This window comes from Carcharodon carcharias, chromosome 14, assembly GCF_017639515.1.
Source record: "Carcharodon carcharias isolate sCarCar2 chromosome 14, sCarCar2.pri, whole genome shotgun sequence".
Classification (NCBI taxonomy): domain Eukaryota; kingdom Metazoa; phylum Chordata; class Chondrichthyes; order Lamniformes; family Lamnidae; genus Carcharodon; species Carcharodon carcharias.
This window is the reverse complement of record NC_054480.1, coordinates 407159-432778: the sequence shown is the minus strand read 5'-3', so window position 1 is coordinate 432778 and position 25620 is coordinate 407159. Positions and strand designations below refer to the sequence as shown.

General features: G+C 44.2%; 1 protein-coding gene across 10 annotated transcripts in view; it reads right to left on the bottom strand.

The window, feature by feature from the left end:
- Window positions 1–214: 214 nt before the first annotated feature.
- Window positions 215–25620, bottom strand: part of LOC121287274 (tyrosine-protein kinase HCK-like) — a 44188-nt gene continuing 18782 nt past the window's right edge. For 5 of the 10 annotated variants that reach the window (XM_041204992.1, XM_041204997.1, XM_041204990.1 and 2 more), the window contains 10 exons: window positions 22034–22209; window positions 18291–18380; window positions 15283–15386; window positions 14355–14501; window positions 11589–11738; window positions 9805–9987; window positions 6500–6576; window positions 4882–5035; window positions 2702–2833; window positions 215–555 (listed from right to left, as the gene is read on the bottom strand). In XM_041204992.1, coding sequence (XP_041060926.1) covers window positions 389–555; window positions 2702–2833; window positions 4882–5035; window positions 6500–6576; window positions 9805–9987; window positions 11589–11738; window positions 14355–14501; window positions 15283–15386; window positions 18291–18380; window positions 22034–22062 — 1233 coding nt within the window. In that variant the 5' untranslated portion in view covers window positions 22063–22209 and the 3' untranslated portion in view covers window positions 215–388. Of the gene's footprint in view, window positions 556–2701; window positions 2834–4881; window positions 5036–6499; window positions 6577–9804; window positions 9988–11588; window positions 11739–14354; window positions 14502–15282; window positions 15387–18290; window positions 18381–22033; window positions 22210–24392; window positions 24442–25620 lie in introns of those variants that run through there. The other 5 variants (XM_041204991.1, XM_041204994.1, XM_041204998.1 and 2 more) reach the window with 3 other exon arrangements.

Below are 25620 nucleotides of genomic sequence, written 5' to 3'. Positions count from 1 at the left end.
AAGAGCCAACAAGTTCAGCAGAGCAAGGGTGTTAAAGCAGAGAGGTGATGTGTTTTTAAATTATAATTTGTTCCCCTGTTCTTCAGTTAGAAACTCAGAACTGGAGGACACTGTGGGTTTAGAAACATTTTCAGCCATCTTTCTGACTGGCAGATCAGAACAGATTTTCACTAAGACATTGGCTCTGATTTGTTCATCTTCCACCTATACTTCATTTCAGATATTTCATTGCGGTTTTATTCGTCAGACACGGTCAGTCCTGCAAACAATGAAATTTATCTCCGTCAAATGATTCAGACACACAAAGGCAGCTCTGGTCCAGTTGTGGTTTCTGTCACTCTCTGGGGTATGAAGCAAGAACTGGAGAATTAAAGCAGCAACAAAGGGCTCAGAGATTTTCCAGCAGGTCCCTCAGCTGTTTAAACGATGGCCGACTCCAAGGATTCTCCTCCCAGCACATTGACATAACACAAAACAACTCCTCTGTGCACCTCACGGGGCGTTGCATGCGAAGCCCATTCTCCAAGAAGTCAAGAGTTTGTGCAAAGGTTAGACCTGAAAAAACAAGACATCATTAAAGTCCACAATGCAGGTGGCAGAAGCTACCTTGTTAGGGATCCTTTCTTCATCTTTGAATGGTAATATTCTTCACATGAAAGGGAGAGCTACTGCAGCGTAGTGAATTTATTATTGGACTAGTAATCCAGGGATGAGTTTAAATCCCAAAAGCAACTTGCATTTATATAGTACCATTAACATGGTAAACCATTGCCAGGAATAATTAACAAACAAATTTTGAGAAGGGCAGTTCAGATTTTTAGGTTAAAGAAAGTTCTGGAAATCAAAATCTGGTGTCAGTAAATGTGATCATGAACCTGAAGGATTATTATAAAATCCAGCTGGTTCCCAAATGTACATTAGGGAAGGAAGCCCACATCCTTACCTGGTCTAGGCTTTAATGTGAACAGGTTCTGATGAAGTGTCATGGACCTGGAACATTAAATCTGTAACTCTTGTCACAGACCTACTGATTGTTTCTAGCGTTTTTTATTTATAAATTAGCATAATTTCCATTTTTGTACTCTATTTCTCTATTAATTACGTTGAGGATCCCATATGCCTTCTTAACAGCATTCTCAACTTGTTCTGTCATCTTTGTGTACATACACCCCCAAGCTCTCTTCCTTAATGCCCTTTAAAATTGTGCCATTTAGTTTACATTGCTTGTACTCATTCTTCCTACAAAAATGTATCATTTCACACTTCCCAATGTTAAATTTCACCTCCTGCGTGTCTGCCCATTTCACCAGTCCATCTATGTCTTTTGGAAGTCTTTACTGTCCTACTACATTTCTGAGTTCTGTGTCCTCTGCAAAGTTTGAAATTATGCTCTTTGTACCCAAGTCCAAGTCATTAACGTATATCAAAAAGAGCAGTGGTCCTAATATTGATCCCTGGGGAACACAACTACATATCCCCCTCCAGCCTGAATCCCAGCATTTATTGCCCATCCCTAATTGCCCTTGAGAAGGTGGTGGTGAGCACTGTTGTTGGGCCTTAAATTCATTCGCTGGGTTACTCGTCCAGTAATATATTCATTAAGCTGCTGTATCTCTCCCTTTCATATGAAGGATGTTACCATTCAAACGAACAAAGGATCCCTAACAAAGTGGCTTCTGCTACCTGCATTGCCCCTTAGCCAATTTTCAATCCATGCTGCCACTGTCCCTTTAATCCCATTGGCTTTAATTCTGATAACAAGTCTAGAATGTATTTTGTCAAATGCCTTTTCAATATGCACAACAGCCACACTATTCTCATTACTTCTCCATTACTTCATCAAAAAACCCAACCAAGTTCGTCAAACATGACTTGTCTTTATCAAATGTTTTGCTGACTTTCATATCTTTCCATTCATTTTGTCCCAGACTAATGTCCGATTATTGGAAAAATATATCTGCCATCTTTACCCAGTCTGGCGTGACTCCAGACCCACAGCAATGTGGTTGACTCTTGACTGCTTTCTGCAATGGCCAGAATTGAAGGGCACTTAGGTTTGGGCAACAAATGCTGGCCTTGTCAGTGCCACCCTCATTCCATGAAAGAATAAAGAAAAACACTTTCTGTAAAACGTTCCTCCACCAACGTTAGGCTGACTGGCCTCCAAGGCCCATATACCTTTCCTGAGATGCAGTGTCCAGGACTGGGCACAGATACTTCAGATGGAGTCTAACCAATGCTTTGAGCATAACTTCTACCCCTTTGTATTTCGGCTGCAGAACCTGGGATCTTCCTGATGTTTGCAATTCAGCCACCCTAACTGCCTATTTCTGTTGGTCTCTGATGATGTCAGTTATCCGGTTCTAGAGCTCAGGATTCTGCAACCTCACGTCACTCAGTTCCCAAAGTTTAACTTTTAAATCACCCAATTTTATACAATGAATTGGTAAACAGCTGTCCAGTTAACACTCAAGCTGCATCAGCTGGACTTGTGTGAACCACGTGTGTCACTGTCAATACTTGGAGAGGGTCAGTAGCCATAGAGCTTTATCCAGCTCCCAAATCAGCGATGAGTGCAGGCTGAAGGCCAAGATTGCATCAATGCTGGTTGAAGATGATGGCGCTTCTCAGCCTGTAATTGGGAGTGCAGCATTTTTCCCATTGTGACTAATTGGCTCCTTGGGATAAAGGTGACTCGTACCTGGGTATGGTGTCTGCCCAAAAGTCACCAGTTCCATCAGGAAAATCCCAAATGACCAGACATCAGATTTTGTGGTGTGTGATTCCTCTTTGAAGACTTCAGGCGCAGTCCATTTAACTGCAACTTTTTCACCTGGAAGCACAAGACATTGAAAGCAGTGGGATTAATTGGATAGCTCTTCCAAAGAGCTAGCACAGGCAGTGGGCTGTATGTTGCAAGATTCTATGTTTTTAGACATGTGGAGCTGGTGGATCACTGAGAGAGATGGGTGGGTAAATTTTGAGGTCTCCCAGTCGGTGGAAATGGGATGGTAGTATTCATAAAATGGAGGGCAATGGCTTGTGCCCCGTTGCCTTGGCAAATGTCTCCTCCCCGCCCCATCCCACCCTCCCCTGGGTCAACTTAAAATGCAAATTGACGGTCATATGTAAAAAAGGAAGCACTTGCATTTCAACAGCCCCTTTACAGCCAGTGAAATACTTCTGATATCTCTTCATCTTATGCAGTCCCTCATGATCGAGGAAGACTTGCTTCCACTCCAGTGCGATGGGTTCTGGAAAGGCTGATAAGTCCAGTGTTCGATCTGCAGACTCTGCCATATGTAGGGCAGATGGTGCTTGAAGGTGTTGAAGCTGAACTGGACTAGCCATATAAATACTGTGGCTACAAGAGCAGATCAAAGGCTAGGAATCCTGTGGCGAGTAACTCACCTCCTGACTCCCCAAAGCTTGTCCACCATCTACACGGCACAAGTCAGGAGTGTGATGGAATACTCCCCACTGACCTGGATGAGTGCAGCTCCAACAACATTCAGAAGATCAACACCATCCAGGACAAAGAAGTCCTCTTGATTGGCATCACATCCATCAACTTCGACACCCACTCTCTCCACCACCAATGAACAGGAGCAGCAGTGTGTACCATCTACAAAATGCACAGCAGCAACTCACCAAAGCTCCTTCAACAACACCTTCCAAACATGTGACTTCTACATCCTAGAAGGACAAGGGCAGCAGAGAGATGGGAACACCACCACCTGCAAGTTCCCCTCCAAGCCACTTACCATCCGGATTTGGAAATATATCGCCGTTCTTTCAATGTTGCTGGGTCAAAATCCTGGAACTCCCTCCCTAACAGCTCTACGTGTGTACCTGCACCACTTGGACTGCAGCGGTTCAAGGAGGCAGCTCACCACCACCTTCTCAAGGGCAATTAGGGATGGGCAATAAATGCTGGCCCAACCAATGATGTCCTATCCCGTGAAAGAATTTAAAAAAAAATTATATCCACCTAAGAGGGCAGATGTAGCCTCAGTTTATCATCTCATTCAAAAAACAGCTCTTCTGACAATACAGCACTCTTTCAGCACTACACTAGGAGTGTCAGATTAGATTTTTATGGAGTAGGATTTGAAGTAACAATTTTCTGGCTCTGAAGTGAGTGTGTGACCCACTGAGCCATGGCTGACCCAGGTGAGGGTTAGGGTGTGACCCCAGATGCTCAATGGCAGTTGGATTTTTGAATGCTCCAGACCTTCTATCCCAATGATACTTTTGCTGATCTCTGTACAAGTGCACCTTCCAGCAGGGTAAATGGGCAATTAGGAGCAGGAAGCCTGGCTGATTTACGTTCCTCTGCCCAAGTCCATGGATGTTGAGGCTAAAGCAGTCTTCCTATCATGGCCTTGGATGAGGTCAGTTAAGTCGTTATGGAGTGGGGATAAAACCTGGACTTTTTTCATTTGCTGGGCTCGACTCTGTATTGGAGTATTCGCTATGCCACTTGATGTAACTTATCATCCAGAGTGTATTCCTGGGCTTCCATAGGAACACAAGAAATAGGAGCAGGAGTGGGCCATTTGGTCCATTGATTCTACTCCACAATTCAACAAGAATAATGCTGACATATTTCAACTCCACCTTCCCACACTTTCCTCATATTTCCTCATTCCTACCGTACCCAAAAATCTATTGCCCTCAGTCTTCAGTCTTGAATATATTGAGTATCCACAGCCTTCTGGGATAGAGAAGTCCAAAGTTTCACAACCCTCTGAGTGGAGAAATTTCTCCTCAACTCAGCCCTAAATGGGTGACCCCTTATCCTGTGACTGTGAACCCATCTTCTATATTCCCCACCTAGGGGAAACATTGTCTCAACATCTAGGCTTCAGTTCTGTCTACCTTTGAGGAGAATGTATCTGTGATCTTTGAGTTTCCGAGTTAGGCTGAAATCTCCAATCTTGCACTCCAGCGTGTCAGATAGAAGAATGTTTGCTGACCTCAGATCCCGATGCACATAACAGTTCTCTTCCAAATAAATCATTCCATCCACAACCTGCAGAAACAGAAGGGGTTGTTATTCAGGTTGCCACTGCTCCATTTATTTCCAGAGTGACCTATTTCAATGGTTCTCAAAGTGTGATCTGTGAGGGTCAATGAGCTGGTCCATGAGCTGGTCCAAAATGCAAGTCACTGACCCACAACACCACGGCAGAGGCCATACAGTGTCATCCCTGCCACTCACGAAATGTCAGACAATCAGACCAACTCCCACTGGCACAGCAGAAGTCATCATAAGTGTGAAAAACAGCAATGCAGTATTATGTGCAAAATTTATGCTCCTTTTGATCTTGTTTGATTGATATCGATGTAAGATAAGTATTAGTTTCTCAGAAGATTATTGTGATAATTTTATAACATATTAGAATGTTTCAAATAAACATGTTCTATTACAGTACTAATGCTGATAATATGAAAATAAGAAATGAAAAGTTTAGTTTCCAGCATGAATTGATAATTTACTTATGAGCCCAGAACTTCTGATCTCCAGGGGGTGGTATCCAGAAGGTACCCCGATGCGTAGGGAGACCCCACACCCCCACTTCCACCCACCAAGAAATCCCCACACCCAACAACCCCTGAAATGCCCTGACTAGCCCCCTGACTTAACTCCCCCACACCCGGACTAGCCCCCATCCCTCGACTACTCTCCCAACTACCCTCCTGACTCCCAACCACCCCCACTCTCCTGATCCACCGACTAACCCCTCCACCACACCCCAACTACCCTCCTGACCACCCCCCCCAACTGAGTACCCTCCCAAACCCCCAAGTACCCCTACCCATCCTACCCACTGACTGACCACCCAACACCCCCAAACCCATCCTACCCCTTCTCCCTACCTTCCCCCACCCTACACCCTTCCACCCATCCTACCTCGTTCCCCCCATCTTACCCCCTTCTCCCCCACTGTCCTACAACCCCCCCCATCCTACCCGCTTACCTCCTCCCTGGCTTCTCAAAGTGTTTGGGGCCTTTAAATGTACCTGCTTTACAGCAGCCAGTGCCGTAAAAAAGGGAGCGTAGCTTCACTTCCCCCAATGCTGCTATCCTGGACTGAAGACCTCAGGAACCCGCTACGCTGCACTTTTCTCACCTGGCCCGAGTCAGAAGGTCAGGTGGAGGAAGCTGCAGCTCTCAACTAATGATTGTGAGCAGAGTGGGAATCGACTGTGATTGTCACTCCACAAAAGTTCTGGCCCAAGGTATTTAACTTAAAAAGTCAGCGCATGTAAATTTATTACAACTAGTATCGAAAAAAGCAGCAAAACATTTATCGTTTCCGTAAGTTTCCATTAATTCTAAGACTTTTTTTGCATTGGCAAAATGTGTTTGTGGTAGAACCAGTAAGCGGTCCGCAGGGTTTTTTTTTTGCCCTGCCTAAATAGTCCACAGAAGATAATATTGGAGAACCACTGAAACAACGCACTACCTCACTTAGGAATAAAAACCACTTACCTGTATTGCAAAGTCAATCAGCAGCACCAACTCTAACTGCCTGCCAAGGTCACTCCGCAAGTAACTTTTTAGATTCCCTTCAGAAAAAAAGAGACCAGTTATCTGAAGTGTTGCACATTCTCCTTGTTTAAAGTGCTGACTTTAGACTGAAGAGCACATGGACCAAATCCGTCGGGATCCAACACAAGCTGAAATAGAGATGTACATTCAGATATCCCCTTATTTCCGTAGCACTCCCATCTGGCAGGAACATGCGCACGTTTACATGTGCATTTGCCATTCTAAATACAGACACAGAAATTTATCATGGAAATTATAAAATTAAACACAAAATATATAGGACAGAAGAATGCTCACTGAGTTCAGATCCCCATGTTCCCAGTTTTAAAACTGGGACAGAATTACAACGGATATTAACCCCCACCCTCTATGGAATTGAAGCCACAGTCGGATCAGCCATGATTTTATTGAATGGCGGAGCAGGCTTGACGGGATGAATGGCCTCCTCCTGTCCCTAGTTTGTGTGTAAGCCTGGTTCACTTGAAGCCTACACTCAGTCTTGACTACCCCTGTGTATAAATAGATGGGCACGGACTGATAAGAAATTATTTTTGAAGTTCTGAGGATTATGAAGAAGATTTTGAATTTTAATCAGCTTTTAATCTGAAGAAAAGTGAGGCAGGTCTGTTTAGGTCAAACTCTCTACTTTCTGTATCTAAAAATCCCACAGTTGTTTGGGGAAATGGGAGCTTGAGGAGGAAGACAGTGGGCGAACACATTATCCTTTCACCTGACAATCAACGTTTCAAATCCAGCTCTGACTTTTAAGACAAATGTAACTCCTTTTGGGAGCAACAATCTTCAATTCTGTTAATTTTGGAAGCAGATCAGTTTATCTTGCTGTATCTTGACATGTTCCGTGTCTGACAGGCAAGTTTATTTCGAACTTGTGTCAATAATTTACCTCAATATATCTGCCAACTTTTTTGTTTAGCTCCTCAGCAGTGGAAGTAATAACTTCACTGATCCACAGAAATTAAATGTTCAATATCCTGTGTTACTGTCATCAAGTAAATATTGTTTAGAAAGATAGTGATGATTCAGTCCTTTATAAGCTGCCCACAAGTACTGACTGTCTAGACAAAGGACAACTGTAAGTAAAGATTTAACTTCTCTGGAACCATGGTAAATTTTGGAGGTTATTATTTTTAAATTAATTATTTGGATGTGGGCATCGCTGGCTGGGCCAGCATTTATTGCCCATCCCTAATTGCCCTTGAGAAGGTGGTGGTGAGCTGCCTTCTTGAGCCGCTGCAGTCCACGTGGTGTAGGTACACCCACAGTGCTGTTAGGGAGGGACTTCCAGGATTTTGACCCAGCGACAGTGGAGGTGACATATTTCCAAGTCAGGATGGTGAGTGACCTAGGGGTGGTGGGGGTGGGGGGAGGTGATGGACAGGGGAAAGCTTGCAGGATTACAGGAGATGGTGTTCCCATGCGCCTGCAACACTTGCCCTTCCAGGTGGTGTAGGTCACTGGTTTGGGTGATGCTGCCAGAGATGCTTTGGCAAGTTGCTCTCCATCATTGAGTTGGATTCTGTTTTTGCTCCTAGCTTTCTCCCATTTCTTTTGTTGAAGTTCAGTTCCACTGGTGTGGGGGTTGTGGAATGGAGGGAACGGTGGTTTACTAATACTTCACCCAACTGATTGTTCCTCCTGTTGAGGCCTAGAAATTGAGCAGTGGGAGACTACTCAAGCATACATCGAAACCGGAGAAGGACATTTAGCCCCTCAAGCCTGTTACGCCACTCAAAGTGATCATGACTGCCCTGTACCCCTTAATAGCTATAGCTAACAAAATCTATCATTCTAAAATTTAAAATGAAGAATTGACCCAGCATCAATTGTCATTGGCAGAAGACAGCTCCAAACTTCTATTGCTCTTTGTGTGTCGAAGTGTTTCCTGATTTCACACCTGAAAGATCAGGCTCCAGTTTTTAGACTCTGTCCCCTGGTGTTAGACTCCCCAACCAGCGGAAATAGCTTCTCTCCATCCACCCTATCTGTTCACCTTAATATCTTGAAAACTTTGATCAAATTACCCCCTTAACCTTCCAAGTTCCAGGGAATACAACCCTAGTTTGTGTAAAAGCAAAATACTGCAGATGCTTGAAGTCTGGAATAAAAACAGAAAAGACTGTAAATACTCAGCAGGAGTGATCTTTCCTTTTAATTTAACCCTTGAAGTCCAGGTGGCATGTGGAGAGGCACCAGGATCAGTCTTGTCATTACTTAACATTAGAGCATCAAAAGGACTACAGAGGAAATGAGAATTCTTTTCATGCAGTGGTTTTTTTTAATATTTGTTCATGGGATGTGGGCATCGCTGGCTAGGCCAGCATTTATTGCCCATCCCTAATTGCCTTTTTTCAGAGGGCAGTTAAGAGTCGACCACATTGCTGTGGGCCTGGAGTTACATGTTAGGATCAGGAAGGCATTACCTGAAAGGCTGGTGAAATCAGCTTCGATGGGAGTTTTCAAATACAGGAACTTGAAGAGGACTAATTTGTAGGATTATAGAAAAATAAGCTGAGGTGTGGGACTGAATCAGAACCGTTCTTACAAAGAGCCAGAACAGGCACAATGGGCCAAATTGCCTCCTGCACTGCAACGTTCCTTGGACATTCAAACTCCAGAATTTCAAAATGAGAGTCAATGAATGATGATTAGCAGATCTTTCTTTTGCCTAGCCTGTAAGTGTAGAGACCAATTACTGCTCCCTGGCTCAGATATGAACATACAAACATACGAGTTAGGAACAGTGAGTAGGCCACTCGGCCCCTCAAGTCTGCTCCGTCATTCAATAAGATCATGGCTGATCTGATTGTAACCTCAACTCCACATTCCCGCCTAACCCCTGATAACCTTTCATCTCCTTGTTTATCAAGAATCTGCCTTAAAAATATTCAAAGGCTCTGCTTCCAATGCCTTTTGAGAGAGTTCTAAGAATTCACAACCCCCTCAGAGAAAAAAATTCTCCTTATCTCTGATCTAAACAGTGACCCCTAGTATCAGATTCTCCCACAAGAGGAAACATCCTCTCCACATCCATTCTGTCAAGTCCACTCAGGATCTTATATGTTTCAATCAAGTCACCTCTTACTGTTCTAAACTCCAGCAGATACAAGCCTAACCTAGCCCAGATAGTTTGGGCCACTTGGCTTAGTACCACATGTAGGTACATGGTACATGTAGGGCTTTGATATTGGAAGCTGTCAGTGACAGCAGAGGGCTTCAGCCGTTACCTTGACTCATGAACTCTGTGATGATGAGCATGGGCTGGGATCGTGTCATCACTCCGAGAAGCTGCACCAGGCAGACGTGCTGAAGAGCTTTCCGAATACTGACCTCCCTGAGGAAGGAGTCGTCTGGGGTCAGCTCCACATTCTGCACCTTCACAGACACTCTGATGAAGGTGTTGTTCGACTCTAAAGAAAGAAATAAAGGGTTATTTAAATATCTGTATGGCACCTTTCGCAACCTCAGGAAGTTCGAAAGCACCTTACAGCCAATAAGGTACTTTTTGACGTTTAATCACTGTTGTAATAATAGGGACCGTGGCAACCAATTTGCACACAGCAAGATCCCACAAACAGCAATGTACTATTAGTGAATCTGTGTTAGTTATGTTGGCTGAGGGATATGTTGGTTCGGACACGTGGGAGAACTCCCCTGCTCTTCTACAAATTAATGTCATGGGATCTCTTACATCATGAGAGGGTAGATGGGACCTTGGTTTAATGCCTCATTCAAAAGACAACACCAACACCTTAAACAGTGCAGCACTCCCTCAGTACAACACTGAAGTGTCAGCTTAAATTTGATACTCAAGCCTCTGGAGTGGAGCTTGAATTCATAATCTTTATGACACTGAGGTTGAGAGAGCTTAATATTGAGCCAGGAGTGACACCAGCCAAGCCATTTAGAGCTGTAGGCAGGAGAGACTTCTTCATACAGAGAACTGTGAGGATGTAGGATTCACTTCCAGACTTAGCGGTTGACACAAAATTTATGTCAACATTCAACAACAAAGTGGACAGACAGAAGAAGGAAAAGACGATGATGGAAATTGGGAACTGGAAGGGTAAACGTAGTTGGAATTATTTGACACGGGTTGGTTGCGCTGAAAGCTTCATTCTAGGAGCAATAACAGCAACTTGCATTGATATAGCGCCTTTAACATTGCACAACATCTATAGGCACTTCACAGTCAGGTTAACCAAATTTGACACCCGACCAAATAAGGAGCTACTGGGACAGGTGAAAGGCACAGGTTTTAAGATGTGTCTTAAAGGAGGAGAGAGGATTCGAGAGGGAATTCCAGAACTGAGGGGCAGCCGAAGGTAAGGTACGGCCGCCAGTGGTGCGGCGGTGGGATTCAGGGACGTGTGAGAGGCCAGAATCGGAGCGCAGAGATCTCAGAGGGCTCTGGGACTGAAGGAGGTCAGAGATAGGAAGGGACTTGAAAACAAGAAGGAAAATTTTAAAAATCAAGGTGTTGGCAAACTGGAGGCCATCTTAGGTCAGTGAGCACAGATGCGATGGATGAACTTGGTGCAAGTTAGGAGATGGGTGGTAGAGTTTCAGATGTAGTTAGAAACGGGGAAATATGGGCAAACACTTTAATGTAAGATGCTCCCATCATTCATAGGACGAGCAGAGAGAATGCAGTAGTGTAGTGGTTATGTCACTGGACTAATCACCCAGGGAACATGAGTTCATAAGTGACCATGAGGCTGTCGGATTGTCGTAAAAACCCATCTGGTTCATTAATGTCCTTTAGGGGAGGAAATCTGCCGTCCTTAGCTGGTCTGCCCTACATGTGACTCCAGACCCACAGCAATATGGTTGACTCTTAACTGCCCTCTGAAATGGCCATAGCAAGCCACTCAGTTATATTAAACCCACAGTGGTTCAAAAGGAAGACTCACCATCACCACCACCTCCACTATGGCAACCAGGGATTGCCAGTGATGCCCATATACTGAAAATCTAAGACAAGACACTGATTGTGTAAATTTTTACTTACTCATCTTCCCTTCTGCAAGATGTCCCACTTCAAGTTTGCTTCCCAGTGTAATGAACTTTCTTGGAATCTCAAAGCCATCAGTTTCTGAAATATTTTGGGTCTTTTTGAGCGAGGGGCTTGCCAGTCTTTGACACAGACCATCCGCGTCCGCTAAAGAGGCAGTTTCAGGTCAAACGTGTTAGTTTCTTTGATGGTACAATGCTGGCACACTCAGTGACCACAACACACCCTCATGGACACAGGACAATTCCACCTAATGTTTCTTCTGCATCACCACTTAATGGCCCAATTGGTAACTGCACTCTTGCATCTTGGTTCAGTCGTTACATGTTCCTTGAGTCAGAAGGTCATGGGTTGAAATTCCAGCCCAGAATTTGAGCACATGATCTAGGCTCAGATTTCAGTTAAAACTGAGTGAGCACTGCATTGTCGGAGGTGAGATCTTAAACCAAAGCCTTATCTGCTGTTTAAAAGGATGGAAAAGATCCTACAGTATCTTTACAGTGCAGAAGGAGGCCATTCAGCCCATTGAGTCTCTCTGAAAGAACATATCACCTAGTCCCACTCCCCTGTCTTATCCCATGATGCTTTGAAGAGAAACTGATGCCTTGGTCAACAGTTTTGTTGTTTCATTCAGCCGCTGCAAATTTTTTTTCTTTAGATAATTATCAGATTGGCTTTTGAAAGTCCTGATTTGAATGTTCCTTCACCACACACTCCAGTGCATTCCAGACCCTAACCACTCACTGTGGGAAAGAATGTTTCCTCATGGCTCTTTTGCCAATCACCTTAAATCTGTGCCCTCTTGTTCTTGATCCTTCCACCAATGGGAACAGTTTCTCCCTCTCTACTCTGTCCAGATCCTTCATGACTTTGAACACCTCTATCAAATCTCCTCTCAACTTTCTCTCCTCGAAAGAAAACAAACACAGCTTCTCCAATCTATCCTGACAACTGAAGTCCATTATTCCCGGAACCATTGCCGTGAATCTTTTCTGCACCTTCTCTATTGCCTTCACACCCTGCCTAAAGTGAGGTAACTAGAATCAGGCGCAGTACTCAAACCAATGTTTTATAAAGGTTCATCATAACTTCCTTGCATTCCTACTCTATGCCTCTATTTATAAAGTCCAGGATCCCACTTTCCTTATTAATTGCCTTCTGAACCTGCCTCTGAGCCAGAAGCTCCAGGTCGAAGTCCACTCCAGGACTTGATGGCTAAGGAAGGTGTGTTCATAACATGGCCAAGCAGGTATTAATTTGTAAATCCTTCCAATACAAACCATCAGCAGGCAGTAAGAGTGGAAGAGATTCCTGGTCAACCATGTGACAGAAAGTAATTGGAGCTTCTACCATCACTCTCCGTAGCTCCAGGCTACAATATACATGTGAAAGTGGATGTTGCCACAGCAACCCGGACTCCTTTGTGCCGGGGGTGGGGGGGGGGGGTTGTCTCAGTTGGCTGGACAACCGGTGTGGATCGGGTTCATGCCAACAGCATGTGATTTGATCCCCATTCTGACTGGGGTGGATTTGGGACATGCCTCCTTTTCCTACCGGTGGTGGAGGTCGTGGTGCTGTGGGTCAGACCTGCCTTCGGGCAGAGGCTGAGGAAGAAGAGGAAATATGCAGAGAAATAGGCTGCCAATTTTACATAGTATCCTTCAAAAGACCATGCATCAAAAGTTTTTCATTGGCTGGGGAGAGCTTGAAGATGTCCTGATGGTGTGAAAGGTGATAGATAAATGCATGTTCTTTCTTTCTTAAAATTTGCTTCCCAGCTCCCACTAAGCTGGGATGTTCAGTCTTGCAGCCCAGGTTCTCCCTTTGAGCAGTGTTGAGTTCGCTCATCTCCTGCAGCTGAAGAACTCCAGGGGATCTCAGCATCAATGAGGGGAAAAGCTAGCCCTGATCTTTATGCAGAATTGTCCTTTGTGGGCATCAAGTTGAAGCTTAGCTCACCAGTGATTCCTCAATGTCCCCACTCCAAAGTTCACCAGAACGATGTCTAGGCTGTAGGTGTGGAATGACCACCTCTGGGTGAGGAACAAATGGCTGTGACTGGCTCCCAAATAAGCCATTCGTCAATGGGAATCAGCAGCAAGATTCAGGAAGGGGTAGGTTAGGTGGGAAAGAAATAATATGGATGCACTCAGTATTAAATGTGAGATGGTGTGTTACTGGACCACTGAGGGAGGACCCAGGCTCATCCTTAGCCTATGTTTACAGAAACACACACACAGGAGGCCATTCAGCCCATCACATTTATGCCCGCTTTTTGAAAGAGGTAACCAATTAAAATAAATTCCTGCATTTATAGTTCTGTACAGTGCTTTGCCTGACCTCAGGACATCCCAAAACAATTTACTGCCAATAAAGCATTTTTGAAGCGTAGTCCCTGTTGTTATGTAGGAAATGTGGTGGCCAAATTGCGCATAGCAAGATCCCACATAAAGCAATGTGGTAACGACTGGGTCATCTGTTTTGGTGAAGTTGCTTATTGGGCAGGACACTGGGCAGAGCTCCTCTGCTCTTCTTTGAAATAATGCCCTGGGAACTTTAACGTTGACCTAAGTGGGCAGATTAACTCTTTTGAATACTGAATATATTTGCAACTTGTAGGGTTATCAGCTGCCAAAAATGATTTTTCTTTGCTCTGTTTTATTATATGAGCCGCCCAAACCAATGGCTCCTCTACCTCATTCCAGCTAGCAGTTATGCTGCTGTGACAATGCTTCACAAAAGGTAAGCAAGATCAAAACTTACCGTGGTAGTACTTGACTAACTCTTGTAGACTGATAAACTTGATCCGTGGATTGATATAATAGCCACTGGGGCTGCTGAATATTTTGTAATGAATCACTCTGACATCTAGTTTAGGATCCCAGTGCTTGACCAACAAAGCATAGCAACCTAATCCAACAAAGAAGAAATGCTTCAGGAGATCTGAGAAACCAAATGTGATTCTATTTGTGTTGGGTCCTCAGCTGCATCTTCCCTACCAGCTCACCTCACTATGTCCACCCCCCACTTCCATCTGGGTTCCCTTGGCCTGGTCAGACTCCAGTGGCGTGCTTTGTGATCATCTCTTTTTTGTCTCCTTTCATCTCTCTGCATTGTCTGACATTGTTGACCATGTGAGGAAGTGATGGTGGAGGAGGTGGAATGGTCTATGTTTTTTATTCATTGTCAGGATGTGGACATTGCAGGCAAGGCAAAGTGTTTATTGCCCATCCCTAATTGCCCTCAAGAAGGTGGTGGTGAGCCACGTTCTTGAAGAACTGAGTGACTTGTGAGTCCGCTCCAGATAGAGTCAACCACATTGGTGTGGGTCTGGAGTCCATTTGGTCAGATTGACTAAGGATGGCATGTTTGGCTAATGGATGAACTGGTACTGATGCGAATTAGGATACAGGCATCAGAGTCCTGGGTGAGCTCATGTTTATGAAGATTGGGAGAAATATATAAATAGTCTTCAGAATGCACACATCTGCAGAGGTGACACCAAAACCCAGTGTGCAGGGGGTTGCAGGTACACTATCGCTCTGTCCTGGTGAATAAGTGTTACCCAAGATTCTCAAGGGGCAAGGCCATACAGGGATTTCAACCTGTTCCTATGTCTCAAACAGCTTCTAGGACAAGTTCACACAGTTTAGATGAAGATTTTACACTCCTAGAGACTGGATGAAGTTACCTTTATTTGATCGGCTCTCTCTGATCAGGAAAGATCCCTCTTTATTTTCTGGTTCCAGAATTGTTCTCTCTGCCTCTTTGCCACTTATTCCTTTGAAGAACCATCTGTGAGAAACAATCACAAACCACGTTCTCAGTTCTGATGGGTCAATAGCAAATCAGAAATGCTATGTTTAAGAAAGGAATCACAGTTATCCAGCACCTTTCATGGTCTCAAGAGATCACAAATTGGTTTATAGCTAGATAATTCTCCTTAAAGTGTAGTCACTGTTGTAAAGTAGGCAAACATGACAACCAATCTGTGCGCAGAAACAGAATGACCCGTTAACTTGTTTTAATGATCTTTGTTGAAGAATGAATATTGGTGAGGATACCAGGGAGACTTCCCCTGCTCTTCTTTGAAATAGTGCAATAGGTTCTTTCACAACCACCTGAGGGGGCAGTCAGGGCCTCAGTTTAATATCTCAGCCAAAGGATGGCACCTCTTACAATGCAGCACTCTCTCAGTATTGCACTGGAGTGTCAAATCCCTGGCATGGGACTTGAACCCATAATCTTCTAAATGAAACCAAGTTGATGTTTATTGTGCATTGTAGCAATGTACCCATTGGGCAAAACCGAATAAGTACAAATTTTACTTTAAAAGAACATATGAAATGGGAGCAGTAAAACATATGGCCCCTCAAGCCCGTTACATCATTCAATATGATCACTGCTGATGTTCTGCTTAAACTCCACTTCCCCGCCTACTCCCCATATCCCATAATTCCATTTGAGACTAAAAGTCTATCTATCCCAGCCGGAAATATATTCAACCGTGGAGCATCCACAACCCTCTGTTTTAAAAAATTTCCGAAGATTCACAGCCCTTTGAATGAAAAAGTTCCTTGAGTGTTGCTATGAAAAGAGACATGCTGATGAAACTTTTTATCTGGCACTCATCAGGACAGAATCACAAGAATACCAAATCTCAAAGGGAACAACAATTTACCCTGCATGGGAGGAGGGTGCTGATTGGTTGGCAAATGGATTCTGATTGGTAGAAGTGTTGTCACGGTGAATGCACTAGGGACCAGGGAACAGTTATCCCCCAAGCTTTTGTTTAAATTCAAACCAGGCAGGTCCACTCTGATTGGGCGAGGCGTTGATGAGTGCAAGATGAAAAGCTTTGGTAGCATATTTCTTTTTTCAGCAATACTTAGCCTTAAATGATTAACTCCTTAACAGGAGACTGTGTGCCCGTGATCCAGATTTCCCAGCCACGGGAAACATCATCTCAGTGTCTACACTGTCAAGCCCCTTCAGTTAAGTAATAACAAATATCCAGGAGTGACTACCCAGCTGGGATACAGTCACAATGTTCAGTTGGTTGGTATATAGACTAGCAGATACCTTAAACTCAGGTTGGTAGCTCATTGAATATTATAGCTCAGAAGGAGATCATTCAGCCCATCCTGTATGTACTGGCTCTTTAAAAGAGCTATCCAATTAATCCCACTCCCCTTACTCTTCCTCTATAATGTTGTACATATTTTCTTCTCAAGTATTTATCCAGTTCCCTTTTGAAAGTTTCAGGCAGCGCCTTCCAGATCACAACAACTCATTATATAAAAAAAAGTTCTCATCTATCCTCTGGCTTTTTTTAATTTACCAATTATGTTAAATCTGAGTCCCTTTTTAAAAAGAATTCCAGGACAGTGCTGTTAGGGCGGGAGTTCCTGGATTTTGATCCAGCGACAGTGAAGGAACGGTGATATATTTCCAAGTCAGGATGGTGAGTGACTTGGAGGGGGACTTCCAGGTTGTGGAGTTCCCTTCTATCTGCTGCTCTTGTCCCTCTAGATGGTAGAGGTGGCAGGTTGGGGAGGCACTACTGAAGAAGCCCTGCCCAGGAGCCATTCTTTGAGTGTCAGCCTGTGCCTGTGAGCTCCAGAGCTCCTGATTTTGAATAGTGCTCCAGCAGGTGGGGGTGGGAAATGAGGCAGTGATCTGTCCTGCTCAACTTTCACCCACCCACATTCCCACTGTCCTTTCAAGTGACCGGCATAATGGCCCACCCTAAGATAAGTGGATATATTTAAACAACATCCCATTTTTCATCTTCTGTTCACTATACTTCAGTGATTTGATATCAGTCCAGGAGGAGAGGACTCTAAATTTACCAACAATAGGAAAATAAGAAGCACAGGATCATCCTGAGAACCAAAGGAAGCTGCAAAGGAATATTGATAAGATGGAGCAATGAACAGCAGATGAAGTTGGTGAAAAATTAATCGTTATATTTTGAATAGAGGGATGGTCAGTAACGTCGATGAGCAGAGAGATGGAGGGATTCAAATTTACAATTCAGGGCAGATTCAGGACATTGAAAACAGCATCTCTGTTGGATAAAGCCATAACTTTTCAGTTTTATGGCAAGAAGTATATAAGATCAAAAGGATGGTGTCAGGGAAGATACAAGCTCTGTTTCCACTGATTGAATGTTATAGAACAAGGGAACATAAATAAAAGACTAAATTTAAGAGATTAGGATAACCTTCTTTCACACAGAGGATTGAGAGATTGTGGAATAATTAGTGACCGAAGCACAGATCACATCTACATTTAAGGAATGACTATTTGGGGTGTTACAGGGAAGGGGAATAGCGGATATTGAAACAGAGCAGGCACATAGGGTTAGATACTGTTCTTTTGGAGGATAAACACCAATATGGATTGGGCTGAATGGTCTGTTCCTGTGTTGTAACCCAGTCCAAATCTGCCTGATCTGCTAGTTAAGCACCTTCTGTGTCAGACTCTCCTTAACTTGCCTTACCCGATAGATTATTAAACAGCTTTGGTCACTGCAATGGTGTGCGTGGGAACAGACTACCCTGACTTTCCTACCTTACCAATCCCAAATGATGCCTCACTCCTCTGCTTTGTAAATGAAACTTCAGGCTGCTCAGATATGTCCTCACACACTGATCCTATGAGTTCAGACATTTTTAACAACAGCCGGACACCTACCTCTCCTCCTCCAGTGGATTGTTATCTGCACTTTGGTCACTCACAGTCTCTTCTCTGGCCAGAGGTATTGTGGGCTGAAAATTTTCTGATCTGAAACATGGAAACAAAAATTATAAACATTAGATGGAATTTCCAGCACAGAAACAGGCCATTCAGCCAGATTGGTCCATGCCAATGTTTATGCTGTGTAAGAGGCTCCTCCCACCCATCTTCACTCATCCCATCAACATATCCTTCTATTGCTTTCACTGCTATTGCCTCATCTGTTTATCCAGCTTTTCTTTAAATGTATCGCTATTATTCACCTCAGCTATTCCTGTGGTAATGAGTTCCAAATTCTTACCACTCTCTGGGTAAAGCAGTTTTGCCAAAAAAGTTTCTTCTGAATTGCATGTTGCATTTATTAGTGACTACTTTATTAGTGACTATTTTATATTCTTTTCTTTGATGGGATTTGGGCATCGCTGGCTGGGCCAGCATTTATTGCCCATCCCTAGTTGCCCTTGAGAAGGTGGTGGTGAGCTGCTTTCTTGAACCGCTGCAGTCCATGTGGTGTAGGTACACCCACAGTGCTGTTAGGGAGGGAGTTCCAGGATTTTGACCCAGCGACAGTGAAGGAACGGCGATATATTTCCAAGTCAGGATGGTGAGTGGCTTGGAGGGGAACCTGCAGGTGGTGGTGTTCCCATCTAACTGCTGCCCTTCTCCTTCAAGTAGTGGTCATGGGTTTGGAAAGTGCTGTCAAAGGAGCTTTGAGATGCTGTAGTGCATCTTTGTAGATGGTACACACTGCTTCCACAGTGCATTGGTGGTGAAAGGGAGTGAATATTGAAGGTGGTGAATGGGTTGTCAATCAAGCGGCTGCTTTGTCCTGGACGGTGTCAAGCTTCTTGAGTGTTGTGGGAGCTGCACTTATCCAGGCAAGTGGAGAGTATTCCATCACACTCCTGACGTGTGCCTTGTAGATGGCGGACAGGCTTTGAGAAGTCAGGAGGTGAGTTACTTGCCCCAGAATTCACAGCCACTGACCTGCTCTTGTAGCAACGGTATTTATATGGTTAGTCCAGTTAAAATTCCGGTCAATGGTAACCTCCAGGATGTTGATAGTGGGTTTTCAATGATGGTAATGTCATTGTATGTCAAAGCACAGGTGGGCGTGTGTCTGACCCGCTCCAGCGTGAAATGACATGCGTTGACGTTGGCTGAGCATGCTGATGTCAATGCACAGTCACGCGATTGTTCAGTCAGTGGGCACACGCTGGAGACGGCAGTGCACCCGCCGACAATTAAAAGACCTGTTAAGGCCATTAAGTAATCAGTTAAATTAAATTTTTCGCTGCCCATCCAACCCAACGGTTGGTGAAAAGGCCAAGTGGTCTTTGTATTTTTTGGAAACCTCACCCATGGGCAGGATGAGGTTTCCAAAAGCAAGTAAAGACAAAATAAAAGTTTTACAATTGAATTAATAACACGTCCCTGCTCATGTGAGGGGACATGTTTTGTTTCATTTTCTTTTTTAAACAATGTGGCTACACACACATATGCACGCACACAGACAGAGAGACAGGCAGACAGACAGACAGAGACACTTGCGCACGTGCACACACACACGAAAAAGCAGTTTGAGTTCAGTTGGAAGCAGCTGCCAGAGAGACCTGGACAGCAGAGGGACAGATAGCAAGTCCCAAACTGAAGTTGAAGCCAAGACTCCAGAGAAGCAGTCTACTGGGAGAGGGAACTACAGAGAGTAGATTTCCTAAAAGAACTGAAAGTTCCCAAGGCCAAGGAGTGAGAACAAAGGAAAGGTCCCAAGAGAACATTCTAGTCAAAGGGAGAACAGGAGACCATAGGAAAAAGACCTGTTCTGTGGAAGTGACAGTAAGGAGCAGAGAGGAGGCTCCAAGCCTCAAGCTTAAAGAGATGAAAGCTGCAGGAAGCAGAATTAAAGTGACATAAGCGTGCAAGAAGCCAGAAGATCCAAGGAGACATCTGAAGGTCTCTAACTCTTTGCCATGGGCATGTGAAGCAGTGGTGTACTGTTGATGGCTGAGTCTGTGAGAGAGAGCACATGGAAGACAGCTTGAATACATGTGGTGACCCAGGGGAGAGGAATATTAGAAGGAGAGTTGGATCCTTGTGGAAGGGGTCTTGGAGAAAGGTTGGTTCAGGAGAAGATTCCAAAGCAGGTTCTTGGAGATTGGAGATTGGAATCCCTTGAGTGAAAGACGGAATTCAGTGAGACCGGTTGGTTCACAGTCTGACAAGTGTTTGGCGGGAGTTGAGGAGAGATCCATAGCATCTGTTTGAGGGGTCATCTGTCACTTGGTTACAGAGTGTGTTGTGTCTGACCACAAGATGCCTATTGGTTTACATGGACTGTATGCTTATTGTGAACGTTTGAGTATAGCTTAGCCTTTGTAACTCGGGTTATCCTTACAAATCTGTATATATCAGTAAAGCTATAGTGTGGGTGAAGGGGTATTGCAATATAGTTCATCTTTTCTTGTTTAATAAATGTTTTATTCTTTTGTTAAAAGTTCATCAACTGATTCCTGTGATTCTGTTCAGTAGCCACTCTCCATGTTCTAAACAAAAAGATAAAAGTTAGGATCTATCAAGCCAGGTTCCACCCTGAGATCTGGCTTGTCCAGTAGGAACAGCAGCTGGAATCATAACACAGGTTCCTTTGTGCTGGGTATGACTCCAACCAGTGGATAGTTTCCCCCTGATTCCCTTTGACCCCAGTTTTGCTAGGGCTCCTTGTTGCCGCACTCGGTCAAATGCGGCCTTGATGTCAAGGGCAGTCACTTTTGCCTCTCCTCGGGAGTTCAGCTCTTTGTCCTTGTTTGGATCAATGTAATGATAATGAGGTCTGGAGCTGAGTAACTCTGGTGGAATCCATAGATGTGTTCTGACAATAAATGTAAGAAATTGCGTGGTTTTGTGCAGTTGGTATCATCAGATCTGGTGCCCATCTCAGTGAGGGTCCCTGAGGCCAAGTGTGAACACTGGGCTCATCGTTTAATATTGTTTAAAATTACAAAGAGATGGAACAAGATAGTTAGAAACAGTCTGTTTTCAGTGATTGGGATTAAAAAAAGGGGACTTAGATACATGGTTAAATGTAAGAGACTTAAAACAGAGCAGGAAAAGCTTTTCTTTACACGGTGTGTATTTTACAGTGTCAGATATCTACTGACAGAGTTAGTGATTATAGCAGAGACAGGAACATTTGGACTGGTGGTTGAATGAAAGGGAAATAAAGGGAACAGGGGCAGCTCATGGGATTAGCAGACTGCTTGGGTTGAGTGGATTCGATGAATGTGCCGGAGGCTGAACTTCCACCTGCCATCGTGTTCCTGTGTGTAGTCAGTTTGGCTTGTTATTACCCAGTCAAGTGATTAACACTAACATGGAGCCAAATTGAATCTGTCAATGGTCCTGTTTCCCTAACACAGTGTGACCCATCAACACACTCCCCTCTCCTTACAACCTCAGTGTGTTGATATCAAAGCTCATTGCAATGGCCTCTCAAATTCATCTTTGACTAGGACCTCAAGACTTTGGAAATTCGTACTTTGCTCATCTTTCTCCTCCTTGCACCATCCATTGGCTTTTATAACCCACAACTCATGACTCACCATCTCACATACTCTTCCAGCCAGGTCCTCCCTTGTGGTTGCTGAGCTTAACATTCTGAATCACATAAGCAGGATAACACAGGTGGAGTCAAAGGCACTTACCTCTCCTTGTTCTCCTCCTCCCGATCCATGGTCTTCACCTTCTTGCTCCTCTTCCTCTCTCATGTAGTTGTTTGGTCCAAAATCTTTGCTCCCAGTTAACAGAGATTTTGTAACTCCACCAGTCAACTAATCAGAAATGAAGACAATTCAGCCCTCAGGTATTTATCACATGGTATCTGAAAAATATATCATAGGCTCAAGCTGTGAGAGTACGAGTGAGTGTGAGAGAAAATGTAAGTGTGTGGCTGAATGTGTGTGTGTGTGTGAATGTGTAAGTGTATGGGTGTGTGAGTTGCAGAATACAAATTGTTGGTTAAATATTTTTCAGTGTGGACATAAAACTGCAAAGACATTGTACAAAAATGTTCTGAACAGTCACCCTGAGCTTGAGGAGGTGACCATATTGTATATACATTAGTCATGCCTCAGTGGGTAGCACTAACACCTCCAAATCAGAAAGACATGAGCTGTACTCCCACAACATCAATGTAAACACAAAATCTCTACTAACACTGCTGGAGGAGTGCTGCACTGTCAGAGGTGACCACAGCCCCATGTGCCCTCTCAGCTGGACTGAAATTTCTCCTGGTATTAATTGAAGAGTGAGGGAGACCTCCCAAACGTTCTGGTCAGATTACCCGGATATTGCTGTTATGGGAGCTTTCTACAGGCACATTGTTGTAACCTAGGGAAATGTGACAGCCAAAGTTCTTCATTGGCTGCAAAGTGCTTTGGGATGCTTTAGAATAACTTGTTTTTTGCCTTCCCTCTTTTCCTCTAATTACATCACCAAGGGCATGGATCAGTCCAATTGAATTCTCAACTAAGATTCCAACTTTAGCTGCAATACTTTTTTAAAATTTATTCATTCATGGGATGTTGATGTCTCTATATTGCTTTGGGTCTGGAGTCACATGTAGGCCAGGTCAGGTAAAGGGGACAGATTTCCTTCCCTAAAAGATATTAATGAACCAGATGGGTTTTTGCAACAATCTGACAGTTCACCATTAACTATTAAACAATTAAAAGTCCAATGATGACCATAAACCATTGTCAATTCTCATATAAACCCATCTGGTTCACGAATGTCCTTTAGGGAAGGAAATCTGCCGTCCTTACCCGGTCTGGCCTACATGTAACTCTAGACCCACAGAAATGTAGATGACTCTTAAACACCCTCTGAAATGGCCTAGCAAGACACACAGTTGTATCAAGCCACTAAAAAGTCTACAAAAAGTAATGAAACCGGATGGATCATTGACCTAGGCACCGGAAATGACAATAGCAAACAGCCCTGTCGACCCTGCAAAGTCCTCCCTACTACTTCTTCTGCTCCTAATTCGTAGGAAATAGGAGCAGAAATAGGCCATTCAGCCCCTCAAGCCTGCTCTGCCATTCATTTAAGATCATGGCTGCTCTGTTTGTGTTTCGAGTTTCACATTCCCATCTAACCCTGATAACCTTTGATTCCCTTGTCTAACAAGAATCTACCTACCTCTGCCTTAAAAATATTCAGTGACCCGCCCCCACCACCTTCTGAGGCAGAGAATTCCAAAGTCGCACAACCCTCTGAGAGAAAAAATTTCTCCTCATCTCTGTCCTAAAAGGGTGACCCCTAATTTTAAAACAGGGACCCCTAGTTCTGGACTCACCCACAAGAGGAAACATTCTTTCCACATACACCTTGTCAAGTCCGTTCAGGATCTTGTATACTTCAATCAAATCACCGCTCACTCTTCTAAACTCCAGTGGAAACAAGCCCAGTCTGTCCAACCTTTCCTCATAAGACAGCCCACTCATTCCAGGCATCAATCTAGTAAACCTCCGAGAACCACCTCCAATGCATTTGCATCCTTCCTTAAATAAGGAGACTCAAACCACACACAGTATTCGAGATGCAGTTTCACCAATGTCCTGAAAAACTGAAGCATAACATCCTTACTTTTATGTTCAATTCTTCGCAATAAAGGATAACATTCCATTAGCCTTCTTAATTACTTGCTGTACCTGCATACTAACTTTTTGTGACTCATGCACTAGAGCAACTAGATCCCTCTGCACCTCGGAACACTGCAGTCATTCTCCATTTAAGTGATACTCTGCCTTTTTATTCTTCCTGCCAAATGAACAACTTCACATTTACCACATTATACTCCATCTGCCAGATTTTTGCCCATCACTCAACCTATCTATATCAGTATAATCAATATAGTGAACCTTTGACAGACTCCTCGAAGGCAGGTATATCCTTCCTCAAAAGAGTCATGTAGAAAGGATAGTTCTGGAGGACCCAGATGGATTCCTGGTTTAAAAACGAAAAACTGCGGACGCTAGAAATCCAAAACAAAAACAGAAATACCTGGAAAAACTCAGCGGGTCTGGCAGCATCGGCGGAGAAGAGCAAAGTTGACGTTTCGAGTCCTCATGACCCTTCAATAGAACTAAGTAAAAATAGGAAAGGAGTGAAATATAAGCTGGTTTAAGGGGTGGGGGTGGGGGGGTAGAACGGGGAGGGGGGGTTGTTGGGACAAGCAAGCAGTGATAACAGGAGATAACCAAAAGGTGTCACAGACAAAAGAACAAAGAGGTGTTGAAGGTGGTGATATTATCTAAAAGAATGTGCTAATTAAGAGTGGAAAGCAGGACAAGCAAGGTAGCTCTGGTGGGGATGGGGTGAAATAAATGATGGGTGGAATACATTTAAAAATAATGGAAATAGGTGGGAAAAGAAAAATCTTTACAAATTATTGGAAAAAACAAAAAGGAGGGGGAAGAAACGGAAAGGGGGTAGGGATGGAGGAGGGAGTTCAAGATCTAAAATTGTTGAACTCAATATTCAGTCCGGAAGGCTGTAAAGTGCCTAGTTGGAAGATGAGGTGCTGTTCCTCCAGTTTGCGTTGAGCTTCACTGGAACAATGCAGCAAGCCAAGGACAGACATGTGGGCAAGAGAGCAGGGTGGAGTGTTCTGTCAAGCGGTCACCCAGTCTGCGTTTGGTCTCTCCAATGTAGTGGAGACCACATTGGGAGCAACGAATGCAGTAGACTAAGTTGAGGGAAGTGCAAGTGAAATGCTGCTTCACTTGAAAGGAGTGTTTGGGTCCTTGGACTGTGAGGAGAGAGGAAGTGAAGGGGCAGGTGTTGCATATTCTGCGTTTGCATGGGGAGGTGCCATAGGAGGGGGTTGAGGAGTAAGGGGTGATGGAGGAGTGGACCAGGGCGTCACGATCCCTATGGAATGCCGCCAGGGGGCATGAAGGGAAGATGTTTTTGGTGGTGGCGTCATGCTGGAATTGGCGGAAATGTCAGAGGATGATCCTTTGAATGTGGAGGCTGGTGGGGTGATAAGTGAGGACAAGGGGGACTCTATCATGTTTTTGGGAGGGAGCAGAAGGCATGAAGGCGGATGCGCGGGAGATGGGCCGGACACGGTTGAGGGTCCTGTCAACCACGGTGGATGGAAAACCTCGGTTAAGCAAGAAGGAGGACATGTCAGAGGAACTGTTTTGGAAAGTGGCATCATCAGAACAGATGCGACGGAGGTGAAGGAACTGAGAGAATGGGATGGAGTCCTAACAGGAAGCGGGGT